This window comes from Achroia grisella, unplaced genomic scaffold (genome assembly GCF_030625045.1).
Source record: "Achroia grisella isolate CSIRO2021 unplaced genomic scaffold, CSIRO_AGI_Agris_v1 utg445, whole genome shotgun sequence".
Taxonomy (NCBI): Eukaryota; Metazoa; Arthropoda; class Insecta; order Lepidoptera; family Pyralidae; genus Achroia; species Achroia grisella.
In genome coordinates, this window is record NW_026712860.1 from 1,395,182 (window position 1) to 1,407,187 (window position 12,006).

The following is a 12,006-nucleotide window of genomic DNA, read 5'->3' on the forward strand; positions in this document are numbered from 1 at the left end:
AATTTTGTTTAATTGTGTTACTTACGGATATAAATAATAATACTGTATTTGTTTTTATTTCTATGTATTTATTTGTATATGTGACTAAGTTGACAGACGTCCGTTTATGAATGAGTAAACATTTTGACGACACATGTTACTCTAGACATTTCTAAAATATCATAGACGACATGTGGTAGACATATAAAGAAATCTATAATTTAGTTATAATTAGATATAGATTCTCTTTGTTGAGTGTTAGTCACTATATAGTATTTGAAATGTGGAATGAAACTCATTTTTAGTCTGGTATATATTTTTGTTTTTTGTGTATTATTTATATATATAATTAGATTAAACATCTAAAACTTATCCAAAATATTATGATTTAGACAAATGTATTTTATTTACAGCCAAAAATACGTAAGTACTTAAGTTTCTTAGAATTTCGTTTAGCTTATTTTATTACATTCATCCGCTGAATAAGTTATCGAGTTTGCTGTACCGATATCAACTTCAGTTGCCGTTTGCATACTAAGTATAATTTGTAATAATGTCATTTGAAATAATCCTTTATGGAGCCGGCGGCAAGGCTAGACGGAGACCACAAAGGAGGCTGTATTCTTGGAAGTAAGTGTAATCGCAAGTATTGTCGAGCGAATGTTCAACCAGACCTTCTCAACTTTATTCCTACGCGTCGCAATCACGATTCGAGCAATATTCGTTTCACGTTTTTGTTTCATATTTTAAACTAAATTTGTTCTTAATGTATATTTTTTAATAAAATAGATATCAAGTATATTTTAATACACATAAAATCTGTCTGTCATTAGCTCAAAATAAAAAATTATTATAATCGTGGCAAAATGGGCATGGGCACACTGAAATAAACGTCTTCTTGTAGAAGTAATCTTTCAAGACGAAACATATTAGCCTAATATTAGAATGTTTTACCGTTTAGTATAACGTTTTATTTCAAGTTTATCTTTCATTAGTGTGATTTCATTCTCCCGGATCATACAACAATTTGGGGATGTTTGATGCCATGTATTCTTACCACCCAAAGAAAGAAATATTTGTATTATAATGTCTGATAGCAAAAAGTTTTGATTTATTTAGCGACCTACATTTTATTACCTCTGCATTAAACTGATTCACCGCATAATTGGGATAGTTTTTACGAGGACGTTTGTGGTATAATATCGAACACGTAATTGTCTCTGACTCATTGTTGTTATGGAAATAATATTTTGACGTCTGGTATATCATTATAGTATAATAAATGCAGTATTTGAGACAGTATCCAGTTTAAATAGATATTGATTTACCCAGTTAATTTTAACAGCGTTCATTTAGAAAATAAATTATCTCCGAAATTCTCTAGTAAATACTAGAGAATTTCGGAGATAATTTATTTTAAAAGGGATTGGACGTGTATTTGTATGTGTTAATGAGTGTGAATAAAAAAACGAGTAATACAAGATCCATTACACAGCTCTGACCACTTGTTTAAAATTAATTCTACCTAGAAAGTTATAATTTATTTGCTGACCACAAATGTATATTTGCTTTCCTTAATAAGTACCGATTTGGTCGGAGATTGCTTTTTTTGTAATTATAGAAAAGTAAACTGAAAGTTAAAAATATATAATCATATTACGTGATTTTGGTTATATGTTTAAATATTATGTAAAATTATATGTATAAAAATAACTCTTGCGCTCAAATGACAAATAAAAACCAAAAACAGTACCATGTTAAAAAAGTGCATTACAAAAGAAAGTCTTCTCGCTAGATGTAAGCAATCTTACAGAAAGTAAAAGTAAGTAAAAATAAGTTAGAATAGACTCGCATATTGATAACTAATTAAAATTATTACTAGTTGCAAAGTCTAGCCTTCCTTAACGAATTAATAAACTTATTATGGAGAGATAAAGCATTTTTTTTCATGGATAATTAATAAAGCGCCTTGTAGTCCCACGGTAAGCAGAACTTGTGTTATTGATACTAGACAACTCATAAATACTTAGATACTTTTTTTGTAAATAAATACATTCATAACATACATAGAAATCACCCAGACCGATATAAATAAAAAATCATAGTCATGGATTCAAATGTTTGTACCGTGTGAGGAATCGAACCCCGCAACCATCGAACGTGAAGCGGTGTGCTAAACCGCTGTACCACCGAGGCTGTCTGTTGGTTACAAATGTTTCTTCCTTTAGTGTGCAGTAGAAGTATTAAATATATGTACGCGTTCCGGGTCGTTGCTTATGTTACCAGACGCGAAAATGTCTAGCTTTTTTGTGGCTACAACTTTCGTGCGAAATTGCGAATAGTGGATAAGCTATGGCTTTCGCACATTCGAAGATTGTCTCTTCCCTTTTTTATGTCTACGCCCGATCCACACGGAGAAATCCGTTTTACATTTTGCATTTCCTTAGCCAGTTAGAATTTTAGTTAGTAGTTTTCCATATCATATACACGGTGACGTGTTGTATGTAATGGGAATTATTGTAGTCAATTAAAATAGATTGGTTATATAAAGACTCATTAAACAGATTATAAAATAATCTGATTAGAAAAATTCTGATTTTCAAATCATACACTTACCCTTTCATTCATAGAAAGCTACATTATTAGTGAGTAATATGGACATAGCCTTTATTTTCAAACGAATAAGAAATTCTTACTATTATTGAAGTCAAACCGGGCAAAATCTCCAGCTTGTAATTGACTGACAGTAGTCAAATCATTTGGTAACTTTACAAATCAGTGTGTGATGTATACAGAAAATCAGACAATAAGTTTTTATTGAACACTATAAGCCACATTGTGGAAACTTTTCTTTCTTTTCCATGGTTCGCTGTTATTTTCTAAGGCCGGATTCATACTGCAAATTTGACATAATATTTTGTTATTGTTATGTAATATTAAATTACAGTCGATATTTTTATTATAGATATTTATTGAAATAATATATTATTTTTATTGCAAAGAAAACCATTCCCCTTCGTACCAGCCTGATCATTATTATTTTTTATATGAGTCCAAGATGTCAGTTTACATGCAAATATAATTACGTACAACGTTCGTGCAAAATATAGGTACTTACGTACCTAATAGGTAAGTGTATTATTTGTTTCCACTTTTTATTTATGCTTTAACAATCCCATAATTTTAATCTATATTCTATAAGTATAACTTTTTTATTAATATTTGAAGCTATTTGCAAATAAATTTTGTTCAAAAATCATATCTCGATTGATGCAGACAAACTCGACCATCCAAATATAAAAAAATACAATTTAGGTTTTGTGTAACAATATATATGTAGTTAATTTTATAGATTTTCTACTATTGTAATTTCAAATACTGCGTAAATTCTCGTTGTGTACTTAGCTTTATCGCTATAGTCAGTCGTAGTTTGAAAGGTTTGAAGGTTATTTTGAGCACTATCCGAAAAACTTTCCCGACGAAAACATTTCATAGGATGGAGTGTCATTGCTTTTCTGCTGATTGAATGGCAAGGCGTTCGCCTTGAAGATTAATATAATGGTTGATTTGTCACATTAGTGTATTATTTAATGGTACGAATAAGTAAAAAAGAATTTAGTTTACCTGAATTTGGTTCAGAAGTTTGGAGTTCTAACTATGTCATACTGTATTGTTTTTGGGATTGAAAATATGAAAGTGATAAGCTTAACTCCTTGAAAATAAATAATAGTTCTTACGAAATGTTGTAGAGTCAATATATCAAAATTGCATTGTTTTTTAGCTTATTTTGTATCAACATGTAATTCTGAATATATTTGCATAGAAACAAATTTATGTAGTGAATGTTTCTTGATGTGAAACTTCGTTTTCAAATCTCGAAAGTTGGAATTTGGAGACGGAAAAAACAAAAAGTTTTCGTGTTGAATACGTCCGTTCTTAGAAGGTATTCTCTTGAAAACAAGAAGTTCATCTAATTTCAATGTGTAGAAATAGGCGATTAGTTCTTAGTAGGTAATCTAAGGTTGTAAAGGAATATCGTCAATTGAAATAGATAAAAATAAGAAGATAGTTTATTCCAAAAATTCATGGTTGGTGCCGCCATATTACTCGTAAAATTACGATTAAATTACTCTTACTCGGCAATGAATACGTAGATGGCTAATGTACCTTTTGGCATTCGGGACTTTGTAACTCAACGTTAAACAACATACTGGTGTAATGTTGTGTTACAACTGGTAGAATGCTCGATGAATCCTATATCAAGTCACATAACCCTTACCGGGTAGTATGATAAAAAATTAAAACCTCTTATAAAGTGAGACTCATGCCCAATAGTGGGGTTGTCAATGGGTTTTTATGATATGAACGGTTGTATTCACAGTTGCTTTCTAAAACTAATTCGATCAAGTCGATAAAATAATGCCATAAACAAAAATAAAACCTGGAAGCTATAAATATACGTGTCTCTAGGATAATTAAAATATGTCAAGGTTAATCATACAAACTTAAAATGGCCTTTTTTAGTCCCGCCTACCTAAAGCTAAACAGGCGTGGTTATTAAAATAATGCAAATAGTATTTACACCTGTGCAAATATTTGTATATGGCTTACTTACTTAAGAAAATATAAAACAGTGAAAAAGCGTATAATGAAGAAGAATCGCGTGCGCATTTCCATTCTACCAATGAGGGCGATGCATCAATGCTAATTGCTTTCTGACGTCAGTCTGCCACCGGCCATCGTGGCGTACAGTTTGCACGCTACAGCAACAGAACAATCGACTTTACTTATTATCATTTAAGTAAGTTAATGTAGAGTATTCAAATCCAATCAATATTTATATATTTGCGTATTAAGGTAGCGGATATTACATTGCAAATGAAATGAAGTCTTTATTGTTCCTCTCATAGAAAATACAGGTATATATATTCAAGAATGACTAGCATTATTTTTATTAGCTATTATTCTGATAGTAGTTAATATTTATTCTAAATAATGGTGAATTTATTAAAATTGCATAATTTACTTCGTGCAGAATTATAAAATTCTATTGTGTTGTACGACTTTAACGTATTAAGTATTTCTTTTGTCTGTGAAGTAACCGGATGTATTCTTTTCCAATTGATATTTTGTCCACGTTTAACCTTTGGCCTGTCTTGACGCTCGTCTCCCATGGGAGGATGCTTTGGATTGCCATGGGAACCTACTGCATCCTTATCTTGGGTTGTATCAAAATGTCGTCTATTATCTCTATTTCAAGTTTTCGGCGCTTGTAGAGTATCAACACATAACGACATGTACGCGTCTACCATGATGGATGCGCTTGTGGAGTGTATGTGAGGTCCGGATTAGGAAAGTGCGATCAAAAAATATCCTGTTTAAAAATTACATGAGTGACTACTCTAATTTATTTGGGAAAACATAAGTAGTACCAAGTATTCAATTAAAAAAAAGAACTATCTTTTAAAGAATAATGACGAAAATTGGTTCACGTAGATGTTCTGAGGTAACAATAAAGAATAAAATATAAAGTCATTTAGACTAAAAAGGAGAAGGGTCTCATAGAACCTTCTTCTTTTTTTTAAATTCAGTTGAAAAGTATGTCTGAAAACTAATATATTTTTTAATCATTATTATAGGATTATATTACATCTAAATTATTATGGGAATATTGGATATTAATGTGGTAAAATGTAGTTTACATATTGTACATTATTAATCCAGACCACATGTGACTTGCTTGTCGAGTGGTTTACTTATCACTATTTTATGCAAGGTATAATTGGACAATGGTAGTTAAATAAAATTAAAAGATTTTTGATTGTAATAGATTAGATTTTATAACCATTCAAACATAAAATTTAATATTGTTATAGGAAAGCATTTGCTACGCATATTTTATGATCACATGTGAGCAAACTTGTGTAATGGTCATGTAAATTTGACTTTTTATAGCCTACAAAATTTTAAAGTGCATTCTTTTGTTTAATATATTTAGCTCGAGTTAATTACAGCCCTAATTATTGAGTGGATTTCTAAATGAAAAATTTCAATCATACTAGAAACAGAAAATAGAAAGCTAGTTTTTGTTTCTATATAATACATCATTATATAGTAATTCATTAATTTGAAATAGCCTTTGTCGAGACTTTTTAGTGTGATGGATTTTATGTATCCCATTATTCTCACGTGGGATTTTTATTTTTTTATGAATTTATTTCATAAAACATTGTCAATTTCAACCCCAGTCACGTAGTTTATTAATTTAATTTAATATATAAACTGTGTGTATGTTCTGTGTGATTTTAAAGCAGACTATTGGAAAATTGTATAGTAATTGCAGTGATATCTCCTAGTAGTTCCATAAATTTATTTATTCCTCATGTGCAGGAAGGTCGGTGCCACTTGAAAAATACTCGGATTATAACTCGGGAGCGATCCAACGCGCCGATAACGCCTAGACATAAATTATCTTACAAACGCAAGACGCTACTAATATTAAATAAGAAAGCATGTAATTCACGTTGGTTCGATATACCGGCCGAGTAATAAAATACACAGTTTTGACACATTTTAAATAATGACGTCCGCGTTGTCCAGGAAATGCTTAGAAAGTTTGAGTCGTAGCTGCTCTAAAATCGTTCAATATCCGTGTTGACCTTGCAAATGATATATAGGAGTTGTTTGTTGATGACCATGTAGAATTTATATGCCATTAGTTTGTAGTTTTGTAAAAAGATACTACAGCAATATTTATATTAGTTTTACTAGTAATGAAAGTAACAAGATTGATAGCTGAAGATATTGTGAACTACATGAATTTATTTGATTTACAAATTGTATTCTTCAAGTGAAATAAACCCTTAAGACTTGGTTCATGACTTATTATCTATTTATTTCGTGACTAAATGTAATATCGTGAGAGTAATTTACCTTAGAACGTTTAATTTCTTGTCTACGTGTAAAACCTTTAGACTTTCACAGATAATTAGATTAATAAATCTTGTTAACACCAATATCGAAAGAAAATTATCTTTGACACAAAACCCTACAAAATATAATATGCATAGAGTAATAAGCATAAAAGGTTATAAATTGTTACAATTCAAGAAGTATGAGTTATGAATTTATAGAATTTGAGAATGTTGTCACGCCATGTAGTTGAAAGGGCTCGTGTATAATAAAACATTAATAAAGTTTTTCGATCATATTTACGTAAATACTATTATATATATATATATATATATATATATATATTATAGTACTGAAATATATTAAAATAGAGATGGTTAAAGTAAGATATTTATTTTATATGAATTGAGCAACATATTATATTAATAATGAGAAAATAATAAGTAACTTCCACGATTTCACAATATAGGCATAGCCTAATGTGTGATAGATAAAATGTTATTTAGGTTAAGTTTTCAAAATATATTTTATTCTTATTCTTATAATTATAAGTAGTATTGTTGTTAAAACAATAAAGTATTATATACAAGGACAGGACTGTTTTACCTTCATGTGTATTCCATGTTTGGCGACGTAGTGGAAAATCCAAAGAATATACGTCAAATGTTAAAAATTCTCTGCAAGAAGCCTTGCTTGATATTCCATGAATTTGTGGAGAATCGTGACTTTATGCATAATTAAACTGTTTACATTGTGGCGCCACACGTATAGATTCATCTCGCAAACCATATTAAAGTGAAGGTTCAAATTCTTTAGAACACTCATTAAAATGCTATTTAGTTTTTATTAATTGCTATCGTTTTGGTTTAAAGTTTCACGGATAATCTTTAATTACCTTAAATTATATTTTGCTGTTAGGATTACTAGAACTACCATTTGATTTAAAAGTGTAATTGTTGTTTTATATTGGTAGCATTGACTTTGCATTTATGGCTACTGTTTTTTTTAACTGTAAATGAACTTTTCTAAGCATTTATTAAAATGTAATGAATAAATTCATATATGTTATGAATTTATTCATTACATTTTAATAAAATGCTTAGAAAAGTTCATTTACAGTTTGTTACCGACTATAGTACGCGTGATTGTTTAAATTGAGTTGTAAATTTAGTTTTAGAATAGAAACTAGTTTGTTTTGTTTTGGGTTCCTTACAAAATTAAATATTTTCGAGTCCTTTAGTTGACTAAAACCACTAGTGGGTTGATCCAAGATTAGATTTAATCGTGATAACTCTTGCTTAATATTAATGGAGTGATGCCATTATTTCTAATTCCGTTATATAAAAATTCATAGCCGCAATAAACAATTCAAGTCATTAGACCGCCCTTGCGAGTTATTTAAGAAAACATTCCAATAATTCCAGCCTGGGGGATTGGCGGCATACCCTTGCGGCGAAATTGAAAGGCATTTGTTATGATAGAAAACAAACATATTTTATGAAAGACAGATACCAAGTTGGTTGGCAGAAATGCCTCGTAATTTCGGGACGCCCACAGAATCCACAGATCATGCGGTTTTAGGTGTAAAAAAATCGATTAAAGTATGGCGACATGCTGGGATCGATACATAATAATATTTCATCTGACTCGTGACGGGTGCCATCGTTTTCATATTTTTGTGAAATTTAATTGAATGTTTTATGGTAAAATAACTGTTCTTATCGATTTACGTTATCTTTCACTTTTTTTGACAATTTGTAGTGTTTAGAGGTCATATCATATAAATGATAATAAGTGTTTTTTTTTTCTAATTCTAGTAGAAGTTTATTTAATATTCATAACCATAATTTAATATTCAATATATGTTTCATAAATTATGTTTAGAAACTCACCTCAAAAATAAAATGATTAGTCTCGACTTAAGCAAATGCCTTCGTATTGATTCGCTTTGTTTATTTCCAGATTTATGGATACCGTTGACGAGTTCCTGGGAAAAGACTGCGGTGAGTCAAATTATTATTTACACGATATGTTAACACACTTGATTACTTTTGGGCTGTGGTTAATGACGCCAGTGTATGTAGACTCATATTGCTGTTGCGGTTTTCTCTTGTTTAGTGGCCGTGCAAGTAAAGAGAGCTCGGCTCAGTTTGTCGACCGCAGGTAAGAACTGTTCATACACTCCATACGTCTAAACATGACGTTTCTACAATTGGGTATGCTGTTAGTTTACGTTCGTTGTGTACTGTAAATGTAGATGTAGGTTAAATTCATGGAACTTTTCAAACCGTCCCGCGTGGGAGAAGTGGTTGTGGCGAGGTGTTAATGTACGCCCATTGCTTAATTGTATTACTTTACGAGACTGCCATAAAGAGTATCGTTGAAGCAAATCTTTATAGACATTAATCGTTATTGTATTGTTCATCTCAAATAAAACCATATGTTCAACGGCGGTCTCCGATGGATTTATAAATTATACTATAACTAACTGAACTAAACTATTGCTTTCTATAGTATTCTATAGTAGTATAATATAAAGTACTATATTAACATGACTGATTCTTCTAATAATTAGAGTAATCTATGGAATAAATGGAAACTTAATTAAATAAAAAACTGATTAATTAAATAATATTTATACATGTATATTGCTAACATTACCTAAGTTTTTCTTTAAATGAAATGAACTGCAATTGATGTTTTAAATAACTAGGTGATAAATCTATTACATCTGAATTCGCAATAACAACTGCTTACGATATGTCAACGTATGTATCGTCCGCTGTTATCAAGAATGTTAGACACAACATACGATTTCAATTAAAGACCACTTCGATTTTAACGAGGAATGTGTGATGAGTTCATTTATAAAAGAACTCGCGGTCTTCCATCATTAAACCACTAACGCGTTGTCGGGTACCACAAGAAATCGAATGGATAGTTCAACTGTAACTGGTTCATCAATAGCAGTCAAAACTAGTAAGTTTGGTTTGTACGGCCGACATTATCGGGAGCTACATATTTAATTACATTGACACAAATCGTAGTTATCATAGAACTTCTCACGGTGCCCATCTCAATATACCGAATGTTCATTAAGTTCTAATTACCAATGGGCGCCCTTGTTTGTCTTGATCACAAAAAACTAGCTTTTATTAGATTACGTGGGTAGTTTCAATTAATTGTAACCATGCGAGTATCTGTCGGCATTTTTATTGGTAATGGCTGGTTATCGGTGTCGCTAAGTAGGTGAGATGCGTAAGGCGTAGATATTGTGCACTGGTTTGCTATTGGACAAGATCCTTTAAGAATTGGGTCGAAATGAGTAGTATGAACTCGTTGTTAATCACCAGTGATATATTAATTATTTTGACGTTAATATTATGTTTGACTATTTGAACTAGCTACTATTGCTCTATATACGTCCTTCGTGTATAAGTATTTATTAAAATAAATGCATTGTATTATTTAATTTAAAATACAGATTAGAATAAGCTCTAGAAATGTATCTAGTAATAAGAAATAATGCTTAATTGTCAGTAAAATTTTGATCTTATGATATTGCAGTCCTCTAATTTGTATAAAATATCTTGAAAGGATTCGCGTGCACAAGCAACCAGCATAACAGTTGCTAGTAGCACGCCGCGTAGTAACTCTACGATAATCATATCTCACGCGCTATCGTAGCAAGATCGCGTTTCTATTACTCTGATTTACACGGTTATCGTGTACCGCGTTTGGCTACCGCTGATCGTACTGGAGTGATACTAGTTTCGACGAGTATCGTTTTAATTTAAGTAAAAACAAATAACTCCAATAATGTGTTATATATTAATGTATATTATTCTTTCGTACATGTACTTTACTACTCGTCCCTAATGACATTGTGCTAGATTGTCAGGAAAATATGTTTTCTAGTGACCGTTGGTGATAGGCAGATTGATTGCCATTTCACTGTTACAAATATCTCTTCCACTCTTGTTGTAGAGTACATACATTTGTCCACACTCATTTTTTTAATTAGGCTAGGCTATCCTCTACTTACGAGGGAACATACCGCGGCAGCGGTATATTAATGGTTTTATGTGGCATGATTAATTTTACTTATGTATTTAAGTTATTCAACCTTGAATAAGGTTTAACACAAAACCAACAAATTATTGAAAACAAATTATTGATTTCATGCGAATAGAGAAACGTGTAACAGAATTATCCCGCGCCGTTGATGGATTGATTGTTTTCTTCCTTCGGACACATGACTTGCTACTTGTGGTAACATATTGATAAATGTTCTGATCGGTTAATAATTTTTTTCAACTTTTTATAAACGATATGATGTAAATGTGTTTCTCTAAATGATAAATTTGCTACGATTATTAATACTTGGTAGAATAATAGAAATAGAAATAGAAATAGAAATAATCTTTATTCAAATAAACTCATTACAAGCACTTTTGAATAGTCATATTTTGATTCTACCACTCATTCGGAATGCAGATTCATCACAAGAAGAATGAGCAAGAAACTTGTGTGTTGCTCTTTTTAATAGATGTTTTTTTTTATATAAATAATTACAGTGTAACAAGTAAGAGGCATGCGACAATCAACATAGAAATCGCTACGCACTCATTATTAGTGTAATCAGATAATATTGTCAGTGCTATGTATTTAAAATTTTTCTACAAAAACATTATTATCGTTAACGAATTCTTCAATTTTATAGTAAGCTTTTTTGCAAAGGAAGTGTTTTATTTGACATTTAAATCTTTTTTCTGGCAGATTTATAACAGACTCTGGTATTTTATTGTAAAACCTTACGCAATTGCCATAAAACGAATTACTAACTTTAGCCAAACGACATTTAGGTAAAATCATATTCTTCCTGGCATACATGATATTTTCATAAATATATTGAGAAGCAACGGTGAGGATATTTGATTCCCTAAAGCACTCTCGCAAAGACTCCCTAGAACCCATGCTATAAATGGAGCGAATGGCCCTCTTTAAGACGTAATACATATTTTAATCAATCTTTCATATATATATATGTTAGTAAACTTTTTCATAATAGGGGTTGGTTTTTATGGCTATAAACGGTCCTATTATGTTTTTGGC

The 12,006-nt window shown here is 30.8% G+C and overlaps 1 protein-coding gene across 2 annotated transcripts in view; it reads left to right on the forward strand.

Annotated features, from left to right (window-relative positions):
• Positions 1–12,006, forward strand: part of LOC131845026 (RNA/RNP complex-1-interacting phosphatase homolog) — a 67,557-nt gene that overhangs the window by 49,546 nt on the left and 6,005 nt on the right. For both annotated transcript variants that reach the window (XM_059194044.1, XM_059194045.1), the window contains exon 6: positions 8,854–8,894. In XM_059194044.1, coding sequence (XP_059050027.1) covers positions 8,854–8,894 — 41 coding nt within the window. The remainder of the gene's footprint in view (positions 1–8,853; positions 8,895–12,006) is intronic.